The sequence below is a fragment of the Syngnathoides biaculeatus genome, chromosome 3 (genome assembly GCF_019802595.1).
Source record: "Syngnathoides biaculeatus isolate LvHL_M chromosome 3, ASM1980259v1, whole genome shotgun sequence".
Classification (NCBI taxonomy): Eukaryota; Metazoa; Chordata; class Actinopteri; order Syngnathiformes; family Syngnathidae; genus Syngnathoides; species Syngnathoides biaculeatus.
Window position 1 is genome coordinate 37,897,683 of NC_084642.1, and position 23,718 is coordinate 37,921,400.

The 23,718-nt window shown below is 43.1% G+C and overlaps 1 protein-coding gene across 10 annotated transcripts in view; it reads left to right on the forward strand.

Moving 5' to 3' along the window:
• Window positions 1-23,718, forward strand: part of herc1 (HECT and RLD domain containing E3 ubiquitin protein ligase family member 1) — a 219,481-nt gene that overhangs the window by 85,117 nt on the left and 110,646 nt on the right. For 9 of the 10 annotated variants that reach the window (XM_061815706.1, XM_061815707.1, XM_061815705.1 and 6 more), the window contains 8 exons: window positions 996-1,047; window positions 4,834-5,105; window positions 11,028-11,243; window positions 11,371-11,491; window positions 16,535-16,772; window positions 16,854-17,026; window positions 17,150-17,305; window positions 17,382-17,488. In XM_061815706.1, the coding sequence (XP_061671690.1) occupies window positions 996-1,047; window positions 4,834-5,105; window positions 11,028-11,243; window positions 11,371-11,491; window positions 16,535-16,772; window positions 16,854-17,026; window positions 17,150-17,305; window positions 17,382-17,488 (1,335 nt within the window). The remainder of the gene's footprint in view (window positions 1-995; window positions 1,048-4,833; window positions 5,106-11,027; window positions 11,244-11,370; window positions 11,492-16,534; window positions 16,773-16,853; window positions 17,027-17,149; window positions 17,306-17,381; window positions 17,489-23,718) is intronic. The other variant, XM_061815714.1, reaches the window with a different exon arrangement.

A 23,718-nucleotide genomic window follows, 5' to 3' on the forward strand; every position in this document is an offset into this window, starting at 1 on the left:
TCACGTGTCCCGAATATTTTAATCACTAACATTATCAATTTTCCCTGCCAGACAATGGCAGTGTACTGTACAAGTAGTCTCAAGGAAACACACTTTTGAATCTGTGAGGGTAAAGATAGGCGATTTTCAAGATCACTGTTGAAAAGTCAAATATAATATTTGCGAGACACCCACCACTACCTTGGATCGTTCCCCTCAGTCCTGAGTCGGCTGTGACTGAGAAACAGATGGAGGAGAAGCAAAGTGCCAGGGAGGACAGTCAGTGACAGAGAACAATGACTGCCTGGAAGATAGTGAGCGAGAGCCTGTAAAGTGAAGGTGAAGAAATAATTGTGAGCAGAATTCGTGATCAGGCACTCATATCTGTAAAATGTCTGGTTTTGACCTCTTTGTCTTTAAAAGACTCTAGGCAAGTGCGTCTCCAACATTTTACCCTAATACCATGTGAAAAAATAACTGACTATACATGTACCACCATAATGACCAACATTAAATACAGCACGACTGATTTTTATTCCTGTAAAATATATTTAATATTGAACATCCCTGTAACATTATGCACTGTTGAAACATTACATTCTGTGCTTGTATATAGAAATAAACTGTACTTATTCAATTCAGATTTTTTGCAAAAATACATTGAATAAATATTGACCCAACTAAATGTTTGAAAACTAAACATTTTTAAAGAATTAAATGCAAATTTGTTGCGCTAGATTTCAGTCGGGCACAGTTCTGAAACTCAAAGCCTGGGGGCCAGACCCATCACACCAAGCTATGTACCCAAGTAAAGCAATTAAAGTGCCTGCTTTGTTTCTTGCTTAAGGGGTTTGTTCTTTTCATTGTTTTAATTTTTAAGTGATAAGATGTAAAAACATATCCTCGTCCACCTTTCATATCAAAGTTGCGCCACTATGTACAGAATACTAACATGACTGTGCATATATTTAAAGTCTTTTTATTGTCAATTAATATATACTTTTTTTCCCTATCAGAGTGGAAGAAGAAATGTTGATGTGGACTTGGCATTCTCTCACAAAAAGAGAGGTAAAGGAGTTTCACAGAAAAGTCTCTTTTTACTTCGAAAATGTCACTCAAATTCACTACGCTGTCATCTTCCCATGCTTGCTAACGAAACTTATTTTGCTACCAAATGCAGGGGTCGGGAACCTTTCGACTGAGAGACCGATAAATGCCAAATAGTTTAAAATATAATTTCAAAAGAGCCATACACTATTTTAAAAACTAAGTACAGGTGTATTTGCGCATTTATGTAAGACCAACACTTGAGACTACAATAAGTCTTACAATTATTTTAAATAACATTGTTATGCTATTGCTAACCAATGATGACAAAAGTACTTTTTACCATTAATGCGACTTCTGTTGCTGCATTGTTTTGGTGATGGCTTTATAGTCTGTTTCATACCTTCATGGAGGTGTTGAGACTTCCATCCGTTCATCGTGAATGTAATTCAATTTGATTTGCCATCATGATGGTACGATGGTGAACAGTTCTTGCTGACAAAGGCATGTCTTTTAGTCATTTGATTATCTTTATGCGAAGTTGTCAAAATGTTTATTGGCAAAATCAAGTACGGATGCTTTGGCCGTCACTGTGATTTGACAGGCGCGACCGCGCCCGCGTGTCATTGCACTCGTAAATCTGCACAGTCGAGCACAAAAAAATCACGCGTGTAAAATTCATTACAAGTACAAATACAAAGACATTCTCAACGCACATGAAAACCAATCCAGTACAGTGAACCACAGCCTGACTCTTTTTTTTTTTTTTTTTTAACATTGTCTCCTGCTAGTTTACATAACTCTGGCCCCCTTCGGCTCTTAAAGGGGTACACTCATAATTACAAACGCTGTCCACCTACACAGTTAGGGCAACGTAGCGCAAAGAGAGTTAGACATGCTGCTTGTTTACTCTCGATAGTAATGGTAAAACTAAAAAAAAAAAAAAAAAAAAACTCACACCTCCAGGCCTGAGTCCAGAGTTGGGTGCACATGCCAAAGTTAAAAAATAAATTTTCAACTTCATACTTGCCATCATCCCTAGACCCTTAGCCAAAATACTCCAGCCATTTGATATCTCCATGAATCAGAGCTTTAATGCACTCTTGCGTTACCTGTGGGAGCAGTGGATGATGGATTGGTGAATGCGCCATGCAACTTTCCAGGTAGTCATTGGATGGCTTGACAAAGTATGGGCATCAGTGACAACCAAAACCATGCTGTCGGGATTCAGAAAAGATGGAATAGCCCAGTTGTAACTGCAACTTACGAGTCTGACAATAGCGATGTGGAAGAGAAAGCAGCGACTCCAATTCCTGATTGGAGTGTCTGTTTAGCTCTGTTATGTCAGTAAACCATTTTACATTCAACATTTTACACATCAAAGCATATCCCACCACCTTTTGTTTCCCCGGTAAATCTGTGACGCAACGTGCCCTAGTTGGAAGCCCAATGGCATTATGGCGCCATCGGGGAATCTCATGTCTCTGTGAAGCACAGGGCAGTGGAACATCTGAAGTCTTTACGAGTAGTCTTTGTGAGAAGTTGATGAGTTTGTTGGGGAGGAAGAATAAATTTGAGAGGTGAATCAACGTGAGCCTGTTCTCTAGCTCGCTTCCTTCTCTAGTGTTGCTTTTCCCTCATTGCCCTGTAGATAATGGTCCCCCCACTGATGAGTAACTCAGAGGGGAAAAAAAATTGTTTGTGAAATTTGGTTAAAAAATATTCAGACTCCCTAATGTTGCCCAAGTCTTTCTCTGTGTGAGTCGTGTAATATCAAAGATGAACAAAAGCACAAATATATGGACAGTACTAGAGACCACGTAAATGAGACGACCACAGCGTTAGGTCTTTCCAAAGAAACTCCACAGATGTTTGACTTTGTCATTTTGCTGTTGTGAGCTTTCTTTTTTTAATACACCTTGTTATATGAGGGAGACAAGCAGTCTCAAGTGTACAGAGGCAGGGGCAGATTTTTGAAAATACATTTTCTTTAGGATGCTGATGATCAATAGACTATTTGTGTCCGTTTATGACCAGCTAACCATAAAAGTTATGAACAAAATCGGTGACAAAGGGCAGACTTGGCGGAGTCAAACTCTCACCGGAAACGAGTCCGACTTATTACTAGCAATGCTGCCCAAACTCTGATCACAGTTGTACAGCGACTAACAGCTCGTATCAGGGGATTCGATACCCCGTACTCCAAAAGAAACCCCTACAGGACTACCCAAGGGACACGGGCGAATGCATCTCCCAAATCTACAAAACTTGAGACTGTTTGGGTGATCTCCCATGCACCCTCGAGGAACCTGCCGAGGTTGTAGAGCTGGTCCACTGTTCCATGGCCAGGACGAAATCCACATTGCTCCTCCTGAATCTGAGACTTCCCGACGGACCTTCAGCTTCCTCATGGAAAGGCGTGTTGGTGGAATTGAGGTAGTATTAGGAAGTATTCTCCCCACCGAGTTCTTTCGGAGGTGGGAGTTGAAATTCTTTCAGACAGGGAAATCTGACAGCTGATCCCTGCAAACCCTCACAACACGTTTGGGCCTGCCATGTCGGACCGGCATCTTCCCCCACCATCGGAGCCAACTCCCCACCAGGTGGTAATCAGTTCACAGCTCCGACCCTCTCTTCTCCCGAGTGTCCAAGGCATGCGGTCGCAAGTCCGATGACACGACCACAAAGTCGATAATCGAGCTGTGACCTAGGGTGTCCTTGTGCCAGGTGGACATGTGGACACCCTTATTCCTGAACATGGTGTTCGTTATGGACAATACGTGATGAGCACAGAAGTCCAGTAAAAGAACACCACTCGGGTTCTGATCAGGGGAGCCCTTCTTCCCAATCACGCCCTTCCAGGTCTTACTGTCATTGCCCACTTGGGCATTGAAGTCCCCCAGCTGAATGATGGAGTCCCCAGAGGGGGTGCTCTCCAGCACTCCCTCTAAGGACTCCAAAAAGGGTGGGTACTCTGAACTGCTGTTTGGTGCATAAGCTCAAACGACAGTCAAGACCCGTCTCCCTACTTGCAGGCGGAGGGAGTCTACCCTCTCATCCACCGGCGTAGCCCCCAATGTACAGGCGCCCCGAGGTGGGGGGCTATAATTATGCCCACACCTGCTCGGCGTCTCTCACCGTGGGCACCTCCAGAGTGGAGCAAAGTCCAACCCCTCTCAAGAAGAGTGGTACCAGAGCCCAAGCAGTGCGTAGACGCGAGTTCAAGTATATCTAGTCGGAATTTCTCGACCTTACGCACCAACTCGGGGTCCTTCTCTGCCGACGAGGTGAGATTCCATGTAACTACAGCTAGTTTCTGTAGCCAGGGATCAGATTGCCTTTGGCCACCGACCAGCTCAGATCGCACCCAACCCCTTTGACCCCTTTCACAGCTGGTGAGCCCATGGCAAGGGGGACCCATGTTACCCTTTTGGGCTGTTTCCAGCCGAGCCCTGTGGGTGCAGGCCCGGCCACCGGGCGCTCGCCTTGAGCCCCACCTCCAGGCCTGGCTTCGGAAGGGGGCCCCCGTGACCCGCATCCGGGCAAGGAAAACTAAGATCCAATTTTTGTACTTGTCATAAGGGTTTTGGAGTCGTACTTTGTCTGGTCCCTCACCTAGGACATTTTTGTCATGAGTGACCCTACCAGGGGCATGAAGCCCCAGACAACTTAGCTCCTAGGATCATCGGGATACACAAACCCCTCCACCACGATGAGTTGACGGCTCAAGGAGGAGCTATTCTATTCTATTTTATTTGATATTTTGCCTGCTATCTCCTGAAACCAATCTTCTCTTCACTTCCTCAGGTCTACCTCATACTACCCCAGACTCACTGGCTGAATCCTGGTTTCGTGCAAAACTTAGCTGTCAACGGAGCTACAGCGCAGCATACTCTGATGAAGAATCCGACCGGGACCTGAACCACTCTAATGGTATTCATGCTCTCATTGACAATATGATGAGCTTCATCAATGTAGATGTCTGCCTGACTCCAGCATTTAATAAACCAGAAGAAAGTATGTCAACTAGTCCACAGGCTACTATCCTCGCCATGGAACAGCAACAAAACAGGGCAGAGGTAAGGGACTGACTTATTTATGCAATGTTGTAGCATTCCACGACATGCATAATATTGCAATCCTTTTAGACAGAAAAAAAAATCATAAAAAATAAAAAAAAGTCATTATTTTCTTTACGAAGAACTTAACATTTTCGGTTTCGGACATATCAAGTTCAAGTAAGTGTATAGTTAGATGTGTTATACATACAGTGAAGAAAATAAGTATTTGAACATCCTGCTATATTGCAAGTTCTCCCACTTAGAAATCATGGAGGGGTCTAAAATTTTCATCGTAGGTGCATGTCCACTGAGAGAGAGATAATCAAAAAAGAAAAATCCAGAAATCACAATCTATATTTTTTTTTAACAATTTGTGTGAGACAGCTGCAAATAAGTATTTGAACATCTGAGAAAACCAATGTTAATATTAGGTACAGTAGTCTTTGTTTGCAATTACAGAGGTCAAACGTTTCCTGTAGTTGTTGACCAGGTTTGCACACACTGCAGGGGGGATTTTAGCCAACTCCTCCACACAGATCTTCTCTATATCTGACAGGTTTCTGGGCTGTCGCTGAGAAACAAGGAGTTTCAGCTTCCTCCAAAGATTTTCTATTAGGTTTAGGTCTGGAGACTGGCTTGGCCACGCCAGAACCTTAATATGCTTCTTACGGAGCCACTCCTTGGCTTTCCTGGCTGTGTCCTTCGGGTCATGTTGAAAGACCTACGCATGGCCCATCTTCAATGCTCTGACTGAGGGAAAGAGGTTGTTCCCCAAAATCTCACAATACATGGCCGTGGTCATCCTCTCCTTAATACAGTGCAGTCGTCCTGTCCCATGTGCAGAAAAACACCCCCAAAGCATGATGCTACAACCCCCATGCTTCACAGTAGGCATGGTGTTCTTGGGATGGAACTCATCAATCGTCTTCCTCCAAAGACGTTTAGTGGAATTATGACCAAAAAGTTCCATTTTGGTCTTATCTGACCACAAAACTTTCTCCCATGACTCCTCTGTATCATCCAAATGGTCATTGGGAGACTTACGACAGGCCTTGACAAGGGTTGGTTTAAGCAGGGGAACCTTCCGTGCTATGCATGATTTCAAACCATGACGTCTTAGTGTAGTATCAACAGTCACCTTGGGAATGGTGGTCCCAGGTCTTTTCAGGTCTTTGATCAAGTCCTGTCGTGTGGTTCTGGGCTGATTCCTCACCTTTCTCAGGATCATTGTGACCCCATTAGGTGATATCTTGCATGAGGCTCCACTCCAATTGAGATTGGCTGTCATGTTTATCTTCTTCCATTTTCGAATGATTGCTCCAACAGTGGACCTTTTTTCACCAAGCTGCTTGGCAATTTCTCCGTAGCCCTTTCCAGCCGTCTGGAGTTGTACAATTTTGTCTTTGGACAGCTCTTTGGTCTTGGCCACGTTACAAGTTTGAGTCTTACTGATTGTATGGGGTGGACAGTCGTCTTTATGCAGCTAACAACCTCACACAGGTGCATCTAATGCAGGGTAATAAATGGCGTGGAGGTGGACTTTTAAAGGCGGACTAACAGGTCTTTGAGGGTCAGAATTCTAGCTGATAGACAGGTGTTGAAATACTTATTGCAGCTGTATCACACAAAGTAATCGTTAAAAAATCATACATTGTGATTTGTGGATTTTTCTTTCGAGATTATCTCTCTCACAGTGGACATGCATCTTCGGTGAAAATTTCAGACCCCTCCATGATTTCTAAGTGGGAGAACTTGCAATATAGCAGGGTGTTTTCTATAACAGACGAAATAGTTAAAAAGAAATGAAAAAATAATTTAAAAAACTGGCCTATCTAAAATATGTATCTTGTGCCTTTACTATAAACAACATAACCGATATGGCCAATCTAGCTAACTTAACAAGAACTGCAATTCAATACACAATATTCAATATAAATAGATCTGTGGGATTAACATCATTAGCACAAATCTACGCAATTATTTTGGACATTTCTCAACAGTGGAGTCAAGAGTCCTTGAGTAACCTTTCTAGACACACCCGTATATTCTTCTTGGGTAGCTTTGTCAAATTCACCAGTGGTCTGTATGTGGGCCTTAGCAAGAGAGGAGTGTGGTGTGAGGCTCCCAGGTGGGGGAGGGGTTTGTCGCTCTTGTGCGAGTTGTGTTAACATCGTTCAGAATGTTGCCTCTTGTGGGAAATTTAACATCCATGAAGTTGTAGGAACACGATCTTGGGGTAGGCGTCGTTAAAATCCACCTCCAGGATGATGACGGCATCAGGTTGTGATGTCTGCTGCTCACTGATGAGCCGGTAGTTTTTACAGTGTGTCGCTCCTGTTCTTAGTTGAGTTGGGAGGGATGTAAATGGCTGCTAGCAGAACAGCAGTAAATTCCCTTGGTAGATAGAAGAGCAGGCACTTCACGATCGTCAACTAAAGCAGTGGTGAACAGTGTTTGCAAACCACTGCAGTGTCACAGGACGAGGCATTGCTGATGTGAACACAAAGCCTCCCGCTGCGAGTCTACCCTCCCTTGACGAGCACTCTGTCTACCCAGTAGCATGTGAGCTGGTTTAGCTGAATGGCGTCTGGGACATTAATTTTGAGCCATGTTTTCACAAAACTGAAGAACAGCACTCACGCATTTTATTTATTTGTGGAATAAATTGATATAGTCCATCTTGTTTTCCAGCAAGCAAATGTTGTCCAGAGTGATTGAAGGAGAGCTGGTCAGTGCGAGCAAGCTGCGAACCTACCTCGGACACTCACTTGTTCCACTTCCGCTTCCTTCTGGGCCATCCATGGCACTTCCACTGTGGGCTCGGTGAAGGACTCGCGGTCAGGGATTTTGCTTGCCTCAAGAGCATACCGCAATTGTGAATCACTTCCGCGATCGTTGGATTTATGTCCCAAAAAAAAGTTCTGTGAATGCTTTACACTTTACAGTAGGTGAAAAAAAAAAAAAAAATTAAAACACAGTTGTCTACAGAGAGGAGCTACTGCTTTTGCACATGCCGCCATCTTGGAAACATATTGATTGATAAATATATCTATCCATCCATCTTCTACCGATAATCCGGGTCAAGTCACAGTGGCAGTAATTTTAGCAGGGATGCGCAGAATTCCCTTTCCCCAGAAATGTCATCCAGCTCTTCTGGGGAGATCCCGAAGTATTCTGAGGGCAACCGAGGCACGTAGTCCCTCAAGCGTGTTCTGGGTCATCCCCGGGGTCAACAGGGAGGCGCCTGGGAGGCATCCAAATCAGTTGCCCCAACAACCTCATCTGGCTCCTCCCAAACCGGCTGGACACTGTGCCATTCTCTGATGTCTGGGCTTCTGACCCTCTCTCTCAGGAAGAGCATTGACACCATGCGGAGGAAACTCATTTCGGCCACATGTATCTGGAATCTTGTTCTTTCGGTCACGACCCACGGCTTGTGACCATGGTTGAAGATAGGAACGTAGATCAACTGCTAATTGAGAGTTTTGCCTTTCAAGTTACTTCCTTCTTTACCACAACAGACCGATACAAAGCCAGCATCAACGCAGACGCAGCACAGATACGCCTGTCAATCTCCCACTCCATTCTTCCATCATCCGTGAACAAGACCCCGCGATACTTGAACACCTCCAATTGGGGCAGGATCTCATTTCTAACCTGGAAAGGGCACTGCCCTTTTCTGACTGAGGACCCTAGTGTCAGATTTGGAGGAGGTGATTCTTATCCCAACTACTTCACACACTGCTGTGAACTGCTCCAGAGGGTGTTGGAGATCATGGCTTGATGAAGCCAACAGGACCATATCATATGCCTAAAGCAGAGATGCACTCCTGCGGCCACCAAACCTGAGCCTCTCGCCGCAGCTGCACCAAGAGATTCTGTCCATAAAAGTTAACAGAATCTGTGACAAAGGGCAACCTTGGCGGAATCCAACTCTCAGCAGAAACGAGTCCGACTTACTCCCTTCAATGTGGACCAAACTGTGACGACGATAGTACAGCGATCCAACAGCCCATATCAAGGGGGTGCTGTACCCCATACTCCCGAAAACCCTCCAGAGGACCCCCCCTAGGCACACGGTCGAATGCTTACTCCAAGTCCACAAAACAGATGTAGACTGGTTGGGTGAACTCCCATGCACTCTCAGGCACACTTCTGAGTGTGTAGAGCTGGTCTAGTGTTATACGGCCAGGACGAAAACCACATTGCTCTCGCATCTGATGTTCGACTTCCCGATAGACCCTCTTCTCCAGCACCCCTGAATGGACCTTACCTGGTAGGCTGAGGAGTGTGATCCCCCTGTAGTTGAAAAATTTTTTCATTCCCCATTTTTAAAAATGGGCATCACCACCCCAGTCTGCCAATCTACAGGCACTGTCCCTGATGTCCTTAGGATGTTGCAGACTCATGTCAACCAGTACAGCCCCACAACACCCAGAGCCATTTAGAACTCTGGACAAATCTCATCCACTCCTGGGGCCTTGCCACTGATGATATTTTAACCACCTCGGTGACCTCAACCCCCGAAATGGGATAGCCTGGCTCAGAGAACCCAGTCTCTACTTCCTAATGGGAAGGCGTGTCAGTGTAATTGAAAAGCTCTTCGACGTATTCTCCCCACCAACTCTCAACGTCCCGATTCGAGGTCAGCAGCGCCCTATCCTCACTATACACAGTGACAGTGTAGTGCTTCCCCCACCTGAGACGCTGGATAATAGAGTAGAATTTCCTCAAAGTCGTCTGGAGGTCTTTCTCCATTGCCTCAGCGAACTCCTCCGATACCCATTTTTCTCTTCAGCGTCCACGAAAGCTGCATTCCGCTTGGCCAGCTCCTACCCATTAGCGACCTCAGTATGCCATAAATGCCTGAATGGACTCCTTGTTCAGCTTGACGGCATCTCTCACAGTTGGTGTCCACCAATGGCTTCTGCCACGAGAACCACCAACCACCTTATGGCAACAGCTCCTGTCTGCTGCCTCAGCAATGGATGTGCAGAAGATTGTCCAATCGGAGTCCATGTCCCCCGCATCCACCGGAACATGTGTAAGTTCTTTCGGAGGTGGGAGTTGAAACTCTGACAGCGAATTCTGATAGATGTTCCCAGCAGTCCCTCACGATACATTTGGGCCTCCCAAGTCAGACCAGCATCTTCCCGCACCATTGGAGCCAACTCACCACCAAGTGGTGAAGATTTGACAGCTGTGCCCCTCTTTTCACCCGACTGTCCAAGACATGCATTCGCAAGTCCAGTGACAAAACCACAAAGTCCAGGCATGAGGATTTCGGCAAGTATTGTAACCGATCTTTCGGTTCCGTTGATTTTTGTCCTGGGAAACGTTGGGAAACGATTTTTTGGTTCCCATTGATAATGCTCATGGGAACCGGCTTTTATATGTACTTCAGAATAAAGCCTTAGCAGGCATGAGCATTTTGTTTTTTACGGTTAGCAACCGACATGTTTGACTAGCGTTTGAGTGACCCGGATATGAATAACTTGACCTTGCGCATGCGTAGCGCAGAAGCGGAAACCGGTGCTCTTTGTAAACCACACTGACAAAGCTGGGCGTTTTAATAATTAAAAATAAATGCGTTCATGTAGGTTTGTTTTATACAGATTGTTGTATTTCGTTGAGAACTTGTTTTACATTCCACACATAGGTGAATTTTATTAAAAGTAAGCCCTGAGATCTGGGAAACGCACTTTCGGTTCCGTGTTTTCTCAGGCTGGGTAGCGACACGGTAACAGAACGATCGTTTCCGTGAAATGCTCATGCCTGAAAGTCGATCATTGCACCACGACTTAGGCTGTCCTTATTTCTCGTTTCAGTCACTCTTAGATCAATGTGATGCTGTACAATTGATCTTTTAGAAAAAAAATGAAGGGTATGAACACCCATTGCCATAATAATGTCCTCTTTTCGAATTTGTCTTGTCTGCAGCTAAGGTTAGAAGCGCTCCATCAAATTGTGGAGTTGATTGCTGGTATGGAGGAGAAGGGCTGTCTGCCAGGAAACACTGATCGCACTTGTAGTGCCTTCCAATCCTCCTCCCTTCTCACTTCTGTCAGGTTGCAGTTCCTAGCTGGTTGTTTTGGCCTTGGGACAATTGGCAATGGAGGACTAAAGCGAGAGAGTGCGCAGTTGCATCATTATCAGGTATGAGACTTGGGAATGTATGATTGGTGAGCAAGGTTATATAACGTGAAAAAACACATTCACAATATTTTGCTGGATATTGAATGAAATTATTATTTAACTTTTTAAAACTTCCAAATGTTTACAGGATGGTGTAAAAACAGCTAAAAGAAGCCTCCAGTTGGAAATCCAAGCAGCAGTTCATAAGATTTACCAGCAACTATCAGTAACACTGGAACGAGCATTGCAAGCAAACAAACATCACATAGGTACAATCTAACCTGAGATCAAAATCCATGTACATTTACTTATGTATGATATCCATTCCTTTATTCAGTGGTCCGGCGTTAATCGAAACACAGCGCTGTGGACCTGTACTGGTCTTGAGGGCCTTTTAGTATTGGCTTGCACAGAGACTCAGTTCATTCTGTTTTTCAATCAGTCTGTTTTTAAAGTCAGGTACGTCTGCCTGTGCCACTGTATATATCAAACTGCTCCTCTCTGTCACGTTGTAAGATATATAGGGTATATAAAAATAGTAAGCTGAAAAGCTCACAAAAATTACGAAAAAAAAAACTCAATGATGAAACAAAACAAGGCTCTTGTTCAACTTCAGAGAAAAATAAAGATAAGTTCAAGAGACAATATTATTGGAGAAAGAACTAATCCTTAATGCGTATATGGAGAAAAAAACTACAGTAATATAAGGCTTAACTTTGGCCCAATTAGATGAGGTCATGAGCAATCACTGTGCTATTGACTGGTATGATACATGTTCGGCTAAAGGGTGACCGGGTATATTGATCTATTCCGTAAGTCGTTTCATAACTTCAATTTTTTTATAAGTAGAAACGCATTTTACATGTAAATAGTGTAATCCGTTCCAAGCCTCCCAACACCTCCCCACATCCTCCAAAAAAGCATTCAAAGTGTAGATAATAAGACTAATAAAAAATTATGTTCATTTACCTTTGACGTTGAGCAACGATGCGAAGAGAAGGGTGACTGACAAGCAAAAGGCATCGTGGGGGAGGGATGAGGAGGCACGTACACAACTTGTGGCCTGGCAGTTTTTTCTACTATGCTGTTATAAATGTACGACATGGCATCTTTTTCCAAAATTTGCCAGTCTCATCACAATTGAAAACTTGCTGTGGAATGTAGCCTTCTTCCAAAGCCAATTATTTGAATTTCAAAACAAATTCTTTCACCGCTTTCTGGTCTGCACTCAAAGCCTCGCAATCCTGAATAGGGGAGTGAATTTCCATCCTCCTAAACTTGCCGCCATCCTTCAGGTCATTAAATATGACGGTTGCATATTCCTTGGTGATGTCAGTCAACTGCATGCCTTTTTACTATTTCTCAATGATTTCATGCTTTGTTTTGATGGACAACGCAACTTTCGTTTTCTTCTCACTGGCATTGGCCATCAAAATCCTGGGGCCATGGTGAAAAAAGATGACTAAATTTGCAAAGAAGTTATACAGTAGGAATGTGTGCTAGTGTATGACAATGGTTTCGGTGATGAACATAGAGGAAGTTCATCACGGGTAAAGATTGACGTCCCTCCTAGCCAATGGATCATTGCCAGGAAGATGCTACGTGATAGCCAATGGGAGAGGAGCTCTATGCACCACTTTCAAACCAAGATACAGTCCAGGATGTTTATGTTGGGTAGAATCCAGCACCATTTTTATCCCTTTCATATCATGAATTTCCTTTTGGATTAGAGACAAAATTTTTCCCAAGGAAGCTTTTTGTATCCTGAATTTTCTGTTTATAGAGACTTTCCGAAATTGAGTTATGACCATATCTCCATTGTTGTCCTTGAACATTGATCAATCTTTCACGGTCACAAACTGTAAAGAGCTCAACAATTGGGATTTCTCTCTCTATGTACTCCAGGAATTTTCTTTAAATGGCAGTAAGTCCAACCGAATCGTTAGAGGCAAGTCAGCCGCTACAATAATAGTTACTCCAGTCTTTCATGACATGTCGCCTCTCTGCCAACATGTTCGGAGGGTGAACTTCAAAATAAATGCTTCATATATGAATACATTGGACATCAATACCATTTTAAGCTTTTATTTTGAAGTTGGCCCCAAAGCGGGGTGCTGATTGAAGCATTAAGCGTATCGTTGCTCCCTGGTGACTTACTGACTAGGTTGCAGGCACTGCTGCAAAATTAAGCACTTTATATGCAGCAGTGACTGCATTTAAAATGTAACAAAACTCCCAATAATTACATCAATTATTACAAGAACTCTTTTCAGCCTCACGGTCAGTTGTATTTTTAATCGTTCTCTTGCCCATTTGTCAAAATATTTCTTTACTGGAAACTGCTGACATACTGAACACTTTGTTGAACAATATTTGGGGACCGCTATGCATTTGCGTGTACTGTTACATCCCCCAAAAAATAGAATGGTGTGAAAAGATCAATTGCGTTAGTTATATTTAAAAAGGGAAACTCATAAAAATGCACTACACACACGCAAAGCAATATTATTTTTAATATATGTATAGTTTGAATGTTTATCGCGTACATCCTAGGAAAACCCCAAATTCACCATCTCTAAATGTATAAGTACTGCAGAAAGAAAGCTATTTTCCCAAATTTTTGATGAATCTATGTAATCCAGGACCAGTTCTAGGAATACAGTCACCTCCACAAGTATTGAAACGCCAAGGTCAATTTCTTTCTTATTCTTATGCAGTCCGTTTAGTTGTGGGGGTGGTTTTCAAAGACAACAACAATACCTATAGGCAACCCCACATAACACATGATAATACTACAGTCTGCAAAGCAAATCTTTCTATAGTGACAAAAGGTTCTTTCTATCACATAAAAACAATGTTTAGTTGGCAACATTCAAGCAGCAAACAGCACTTCAGGTTGTCGGTCTTTGAAATTCGCCAAATGGCAGCACAGCATTCACTATGAATGTCACATTCGCAAATCACATACAATGGGTATGGAAAGTATTCAGACCCCCTCTTAAATTTTTCACCCTTAGAGAAGAGAATAGTCTAGAATTCTATTTATTTTCATTATACATTGTACAACAAGATAGGAAAGCTGCTCCTTTTTCAATGCATACGAAAGTGTAATGCATAAATACATAAAGATAAATAAAAATAGATATACAAAATGGAATGCATAAACTCAACAGGATCTTGAAATCATCTTGCATGCACATATTGATTGATAGCACAGCTCTCAGAAATATGAGAAGTCTGGGTAGTGATGGGTCTTCGAACAAAAACGGTTTCTCAATCTGTTGGTCCTTGGTTTGTTGCATCAGTACCGCTGTCCAGATGGCAGGTGCTCACACAGTTGAGAACCGTGGTATGTAGTGTCCTTAATAAAGTTCCCAGCTCTGCTGAGGCATCAAGAGGAGTAAGTGTCTGCCACGGAGGGGAGACAGCAGCCAACAATCTTTTATGCTGTTTTAATTGTCCTGTTAAGTCTTGTACTCATTGTCAAGTGAACGGTGTCTTACAAGAATCACGCTAATAATCACCAGTCATCATGCATGTACACACAGAGCCCCCAACCCGTGCATTCACTGAAGTCATCAGTCCGATCCCAGCGGTGCACAGTGCAGCCTGCTACCTGCAAACTAGCACCGGGAATGTTCGTAGGAAGCCAGGTCTCTTATGATGAGGACGCAGCAGTCACAGGCAGCGATTATCCACAAGTTGTAATTTCATATTGTCCATTTTGTTGGTTATTGATCTAGTGTTGAGGGACAGGGTTGGAAGAGGTGGCCTATGTGGATTGTTCTTTCGCTTTAGCAGGAAGATGGACGGCCCAATGGTCTCGTTGACCCTGAAATTCGCTTGAAACTTATTTTTGGTCAGTTTTACACCTTTGTTGGAGTCCAGCTATTTGAATATGGTGATTTGACTTGATTAGGAAAGATACACACCTATCTATGTAGCTCCTTACAACATGTCAGAAAATGAGAATCATGAGGTCAAAGGAACTGCCTGAATAGCTCAGTGACAAAATTTTGGCAACGCGCAGATCTGCCCAAGATAATGCAAAACAATTCTGCTGCACTTAAGGTTCCTAAGAGCGCAGTGGCCTGCATAATCCTGAAATGAAAGACGTTTGGGACAACCACAACCCTTCGAATAGCTCGTCATCCAGCCAAACTGAGTCATCGTAGCCTTGGTGAGAGAGGTAAAGATGAACCCAAAGATCACTGTGGCTGAGCACCAGAGATGCAGTCGGGAGATGGGAGAAATTCAGAGAAAGTCAACCATCTCTGCAGCCCTCCACCAGTCCGGGCTTTATGGCAGAGTGGCCTGACAGAAGTCTGTCCTCAGTGGAAAACACAAATGCCTAAAGTTTTCTTTAAAAAAAAAAAAAAAAGGAAAAAAAAACACCTGGAGGACTTCAAGGTTGTGAGAAATAAGATTCTGTGGTCATAATGACACCGAAATGGAACTTTTTGGCCTTAATTCTGAACATTATGTTCAGAGAAAACCAGGCACTGCTCATCACCTGTCGAAATCAGTCCCAACACTGAAGATTGGTTGTGGCAGCATCATGCTGTGGGGGTGTTTTTCAGTTGTGGAGACAGGACGACTGGTTTTAATCAAAGGAAAGATTAATGCGGCCAAGTACAGGGATATCATGTACAAAAACCTTCTCTGGAGTCCTCAGGACCTCGGACTGGGCTGAAGACCCACATAACAGAATTGAAGAGGATCTGCAAGGAGTGATGGCATCAGATCCCTTAATCTAAGTGTGAAAAACTTGTATCATTCCCAAAAAGTCTTAGTTGTATTAGTTCAAAAGGGTGCTTCTACTAAACACTGAGCAAAGGGGTTGTAAACCTTTGTGTGATATTTTGATTTTTCTTTTCTAATAAATACGCATAAATGGCAAAAAAAATTTCAGGAAAAAATTTACAAATGATTTAGATCATTTTCTTGGGAAAAAAATGAACCAATGGTTTGGGTGGTTTGGTTTGCAATATAACAGAAAAAATTAAGGGTGTCTGAATACTTTCTGTACCAACTGTAAAACAATAGCAGCAAAGTACTAGTAGACCAAACAGCTGAAACGCAGCATGAAGCAGTGGAGACTTGAGGAAGCATGGTCAATTGCATGGTTTTGTTTTGAGGAGGCACAGTGGATAGCTAGCCTCAATATAATGTATTGAGTCCTGAAATAAATGACTTTTACACATTATTCTAATTTATCAAGATGTACCTGGACACCAGGATCTTCCTTAAATAAATAGTTTTTGCTAGCACCCAGCCTTAACATATCCTCTTTTTGTTTTTTTTCAACTCAGAAGCCCAGCAACGTCTTCTGCTGGTCACTGTATTTGCACTGAGTGTGCGCTACCAGCCAGTAGATGTCTCCCTTGCTATTTCTAGCGGGCTGCTCAATGTGCTGTCCCAGCTATGTGGCACAGACACCATGCTGGGAAAGCCCCTTCAGCTGCTAGACAAACCAGGACTATCCCAGCTTAGCAATGCCCTCAAGGTGGCATCTACACGACTGCTGCAGATACTGGCCATCAGCACTGGGTAATTTGAGGTGAAAAGAAAGAATACTAAAGTTAGCATGAGATAAAAAACCAATAACAATGGCTTTCCGTGGTTTTACAGGACATATGCCGACAAATTGAGCCCAAAAGTTGTCCAGTCGTTGCTGGACCTCCTCTGCAGCCAGTTGAAGAACCTTCTATCTCAGGCAGGAGTTAGTATCCTCGCTTTTGGAAAGGACAATAAAGAAACCAAACAAGCTGATTCTCCTGACTCTGAGAGAAAAGACTTAAGAGGTGACTAAATATTCAGACCTTATTACCCTTTTCAGAAGAATTTGTTTCAAAATCCTACCATAATATTAGTTAATAATGTGTATATATTGGGAATATTTTATTTATGCATTCATTGTTTTTCAGCGTTACTACACAAGCAACACATTGCTGAGCTACACTTGGGAGACTTCCTAGTATTCCTAAGGAGAGTAGTGTCCTCCAAAGCCATCCAGTCCAAGATGGCCTCCCCAAAATGGACTGAAGTGCTTCTTAATATTGCTGCACAGAAATGTTGCTCTGGTAAGACTACCTTTTTTAATGTCAATGGATTTAGGATGGCCTTGACACTAATAAAACAAAGGACTATTAAATCTAGGCGTCCCTCTAGTGGGGAACCTAAGAACTCGGCTTCTTGCACTTCATGTCTTGGAGGCTGTCCTACCTGCATGTGAGGCCTCTATAGAGGATGACCAAATGTCGCAGGTATGCTTTTTAGTTAATTCTAAATATGTCAGTGGTTATTTTTAAATGATAGGATGATACAATTGTTGATACAAGGAAGCAGTGTGTTTTTGAGGTGCGCGGCCTTAAATACATCCCAGTTGTCTATAAATTAACTCGTGTCAGTTAATCTATCAGGAGCTTCCAAAGCCTTGATTTCATCATCTGGGCTTCCTCATGTTCAAAGAAAATAATGTAAAATTCTATGAGAAATTCTCTTTCCCATTGTTGTGGCGTTTAACAAAATGTAATAATTTTGGTGATCCTGACTGACCTGAAACAGGAGAGGTTTAGTGTGATTGGACTTCAGACAGTGAGACGAAAAATAGTTTTTTGCTCACTGGCTTCAACTGTAAATCTCTGTTCGTGTTCAATTTAACAAGCCCAGATTTCTGACAGTGGTAAATTAATTTGTGACTAAATTAGACAAGATTTCAGTCATCATACATTTTGATATTTTCGTTCGGTGGTGAACTGTGAGATTTTTCAACAACAATATACTGTAGTTGCCTTCACTCAACAAAGTTTGACTGTTGACAATAACAGTGTGCCCTTGCCCATTCACGCTTCACCGTTCGCGGCCCTATATTATTGCGGATTTTGGTCGTTTTTATTTATTTATTTTTTTAATATGTACCATATTTTCACAATCGTACCGGTCTTAAATTCTCTTCTAAATAGGTGAGCCACCACATTAGACATGGCGCCTTACAATGTGGTCCAGCTCATGTGCACACTGACAACATTTGCAAATATGGTATTATCCGCACTATTGATTATTGACATTTTTTGTGGGGGAAATGCAAATACATGAGAGATTCTGGTTATCAAAACACCGTAGTCAGTCACAAACATATCACTTGATATTGACATATCACTTATGTGGTACTAAAGGGAGAAACTAATTTCTGGACAAACGTGCTACCCTGGGGTCTGATGGAGCGTCTAATACCGAACCCCCTCAGTTGGCGAGGGTAGGAGGTTCGTTGGCTCTGGCAGTAAGCTTCCTGGGAGGACAGGTACGGCAGACGGGGATGTCTTGCTATGTTGCGAGTATGAGGGCGAGAGAATAAAATGAATGAGAATAAAAAATATTATTTTGCATCAGAGAAAAAGACACAAAAGTACCATAGTCATCTTCAGACATGCAAGCACCAAAGGAATAAAAGACATAACAAAAAAAAAGGGGGAGGGCGTTGTAAAAAAGTGTAAAATAAGACAACAGAGAAACTACACTTTTCAAGTGCATATTGTGCTGCTTTGCTTTTTTTTATTCTATTCAATTTTAAGACAAGCACATCTCTTCTCCCTTTTGAAAAGAATTTACTAGAATTTTTTTCCGTTTTTTCACTATTAGCAACTCTAAAGGCTAGTCCCAAAAGCATCCTCCAGACAATTATGAAGTCCAATATTTTTCTCTTTTTATTGGCCATTTCTGAGTTTGAAGTTAGTTCATTGTGTCTTGTGAATATCAGCGCTCCGTTGCTTGATAAATTTAGCATTAACATCAATGAATCAATTAGATAATTGTAGCTGTTTCCTAATTAATTCAAAATGTATGAGCAGATCAGCTGATGTTGCTGAAATTTCATCTTTGTGGTTCCACTCAGGACCACAACCAGGGCCGTGACCGGCAGGAACTCTGCAAAAATACAAAAGACTAAAAAAATTAGTAATACCCTCAAAAATTTGTTTTTAAATTTCTTAAAATTACATAATTAAAACATTACACAATTGAAAAACAATTACAAAATGTGATTAACAAGACCAATATATACAAATTTTGATGTGTGTGTGTGTGTGTGTGTGTGTGTGTGTGTGTGTGTGTGTGTGTGTGTGTGTGTGTGTTGTGTGTGTGTGTGAGAGTGTGTGTGTGTGTGAGTGTGTGAGTGAGTGAGTGAGTGAGTGAGTGAGAAAGACAGAGAGAGAGAGACAGAGAGAGAGACAGAGAGAGAGAGAGACACAGAGAGAGAGAGACAGAGAGAGACCGTACAAATTTTGATGTTGCTCCGTGTGAAAACTAATCAAGATGCTAACAGCTAAAAGCAACAACAAAGAACACAGGTGCCTAAAGCGACGACGTCAAAGAGCATGTCTTTACCAGTGCACACAGCTCTCCTCCCATTCGACACAGAAACCGATCCAGGCTCTGTTGGACCGCAGGACCAAATGGGTGCAAAGGTATCAAAACTATACAACTGTAATGGACATTACTGGAGATGCTAGGTTGAAAGCATTGCTGCTACACATGACAGGAGAACATGTATTTGATATCTACGAAACACTCGCAGCCAACGATGATGATTATGCCGTTACAAAGCAGATGTTGGCTGGATATTTTTCACCAAAGAAAAATGTTCAGTATCAAGTATATATCTTCAGAAAGTCCATACAAGAACCAGCAGAAACTCTAGACAAATATCACGCAAGACTAAGAATGTTGGCAAAAATTGTGAGTTTGCAGATGTTTATGCGGAAATCAAAACTCAAACTATGCAAACCTGCACATCATCCAGACTATGCAGAAAAGTACTGAGAGAACCTGACCTAACACTACCATTGCTTCTTGACAATGAGACAATACTGGAACTGTCTGAGATGCAAGCATCAGGCATAGAAAACGACACAACGGCTTCAGTCAACACATTGGATCAAAGTAAGCCTCAAAAGAATTACAGATAGTCGGAAAAGCGTTCCACTTTCACCACCCAATGCAGAAATTGTTGAGGTAAATATCTCCATGAAAGCGAATGCCCAACTAAGAAAAAGGAATGTAGAGCCTGTGGTAAACTAAATCACTTCATGAGACAGTGCCGTTCTTCATCCAAAAGCACTAGCATGAAACAAAAACAAAACTCACTCTGAGCTGATTCAAAGAATCGGAAAGCTGACAGACAATAAAACTACACATAAACCCTGATGTCAAACTGACATGTCAACCATATGGACGAGTACCGTTCCACCCCGCCAGAGGGTTGAAGATGAGTTTTGTAAATTGGAGGCAGATGACATCTTTGAGGAAGTTACTGGCCCTACTCCATGGGTCTAACTTATTGTTGCAGCTCCCAAGCCGAGAAACCCAGACAATGTGAGACTCTGTGTTGACGTGCGACAAGGTAACACCTAAACAGAGAACATCACATCACTCTCACCATGGACGACGTGGTACATGAGTTAAACGGAGCAACTTGATTCTCAAAATTGGACCTGAGATACCACCAGCTAGACCTCCATCCAGACAGCAGATACATAACCACATTCACCACTCCTCTGGGAATAAGATGCTACAAACGGCTGAGTTTTGGTGTATCTTCTGCTGCTGAGGAGAATCCTATATGCCAAACACTGCAAGGTCTCCATGGTGTGAAGAACCTCAGCGATGACATCATAGTCTATGGTGCCACCCAGAGTGAACACGATGGCAACCTCCGAGTGCTGTTCAAAAGACTCAACGAAAGTGGTCTTACATTCAATCGTGAAAAATGTGAGTTCAATAAATCCATGCTTCAGTTTTTCTGTAGAAAGTGTCTGAGCAGATCCAAGAATGTTGCTGCAGTCCAGCAGGCTGGAGACCCCCAGTCTCCAAGCGACATCAAAAGCATGTTGGGCATGGGCAACTACTGTTCAAGATTGATCAAACCCTTCTCCTCCATCTCAGAACCACTACGCTGAGTCACCAAAAAGGACACGCCATGGACTTGGGGTCCTGAGCAGCAAGCTGCATTACAGACACTGAAAGACCGTCTGACTAGTGACACTACTATGTTGTACTTCTACCCAAGCAAAGAGACTGAAGTGATTGTGGATGCCAGCCCGTTGGATTAGGTGCAATCCTTTGCCAGAAAGATGACCAAGGGGTAAAATACATCATTGCGTTTCCAAGTCGATCTCTAAGTAATGTTGAGAGGAGATATTCACAGACTGAAAAGGAAGCCATGGCCATTGTGTGGAGTTGTGAGCACTGCCACCTGTACATCCTTTGACTTTAGTGACTGACCACAAAGCATTGGAAATCATATGGAACAATCCAAGATCCAAACCACCAGCAAGAATTGAAAGATGGGGACTGAGGCTTCAGCCCTACAACTTCAAAGTAAAATATAGAAAAGGCGCTGATAACCCAGCTGACTACATGCCTCGACACCCAATTCCATTGGTAAGAAATGAAAGCCTACACGCAGCAAAAGTGGCTGAGGAGTATCTAAGCTTTGTTCTGAACCATGCAACACCCACAGCCATAACTCTCAACACAAAAACAGAGAAAAAGAGAGACTAAATCATGCAAGAGGTCAGTGAGTGCATCAGACAATTTGGTACAAAATTGATCAATCACGCCATGCTGACATACTTAAAGCTCAAGTGTCGTCAAACTGATTTTTGGTATATTATTAATGAAAAACCCACAGCCAATATGGTCCCATGTATTTTTTTTCACCACAAGACATGATTTTGACATATACAGCTTTTTGTAACTCCCGCCATGAAAATCCTCTCGAGGGATTTGTTTCAGAGAAGAAGCAGGAAGTGACGTACAGGACAGAGGCGCCCCCTAGTGGATTCGTTTGCTTCCATTAGTTTTACCTCCGGGAAGGTAGCTCGTTGTTCCTTCGTGTTAGCCAAAATGCCGGCGCATTGCATTGCTGGACATTGCTTGAACACTCGGGAGAATGGAATTACCCTTCATAAGTTTGAACGAGACCCTGTTCGTTGTGAAAAATGGATTGCACGGGTGCAGAGGACGAGAGTTCGTGGGTTCCAAATAACAGGTAGGTGTGTATACAGCTCCAAAAAAATAAAAATGTTTGGGGCGGACCACGTAATCGGTCTCTCTAACGTAACAAAAGATCCGCGTATGAAATGTGTCGATGTGCGCGTCGCCCAGCCAGCAATTTCTCGATAGTGATCATCGAGTACTGCGGCGAATTTAAACATACCCCTAAAAGCAACATAGCTACAGTCCACCTCCTCCTTATATGCCACCACGGGTGCCGAAACTCACCCACACCGGCTGAGGCGCCGCGTTCCGCGGTCACAGCTTCTGCGAAGGCTGCGCGTCGGGCTTTGCGACGGGAGCGGCTCTGAAGAACCTAGCCGAGAATGCGTTACTCAGTCGCGTGCGCGCATAAAGCGCCCTGGCTCGACTGTGACTAAAGCAGCACCGCTAGGCTCTGTCATAAGCCACACCGGCCAGCTGCAATGAGCCGCGATGGCTCATCTCTGCTGCGGAAGTAGATCGGATGGTTTGGCCGTGATCGGATATCATCTGAATATGACTTGAAACAATAGTGTAATATTGCCCCTAGGGCTCGAAACAATAGTGTAATATTGCCCCGGTAACTTCACTCGGTTGTGTGGTGTCCTTTTCGAAAAGAGCTTCGGTGTCAGAAGGGGCGTCGGAAAAATGCGAATATCTCTGTTGTTCGGCTTCCGCAGTAGCAGGCACTGCGCATTTTTAACGGCGGAAGTGACGATGACGTCAAGGACAGATGACGCGACTAATATGGCGACCACTTGGATGTCGAGTGACACTCAATTGCGCAACTTTGTGCATGGATGACTCACTCTCCGCTCAGTTTTTTTTTTCCGTATAGACATTGAAGTAAATACTGTTATATGTATTTTTCATTACAATATCTATTTTAGAATGTTTATAGGGATGACACCCGGGCTTTAAAGTCCAACTGACTTCCCTATAAACATTCTAAAATAGGTAGATCTTGTAATGAAAAATACATACAACATTATTCACTTCAGTGTCATTACGAAAAAATAAATATGAGCGAGAGCGTGTCATTCGTGCACAAAGTCTCACTCCTAGTCTCACTCGACATTCAAGTGGTAGCCGTATTGCTTGCAACGTCATCTACAGATGTTACACTGGGACATTTGCCATTGAAAACACTAGTGGCACCTGCTATGGGAGAGGAACAACAGAGATTTTTGGATTTTTCCAACACCCCTTCTGACACGGAAGCTCTTGTCAAAGAAGAGAACATCTCCCAATCGAGTGAAGTGATGAGGGGAATATTACCCTATCGTTTCGAGCCATATTTAGATGATATGCGGATCACTTCTAACTAACAACAGACTCCCCAACAGTTTGTATGACAGTATGTAGCATACTTAGCCGCGAGCGATGACAATGCCGTAAACCAGTCCGGGGCCGCAATGAACCACCTCGGCTCGCTGGCGCGATGAGCAACTCCGGCCCA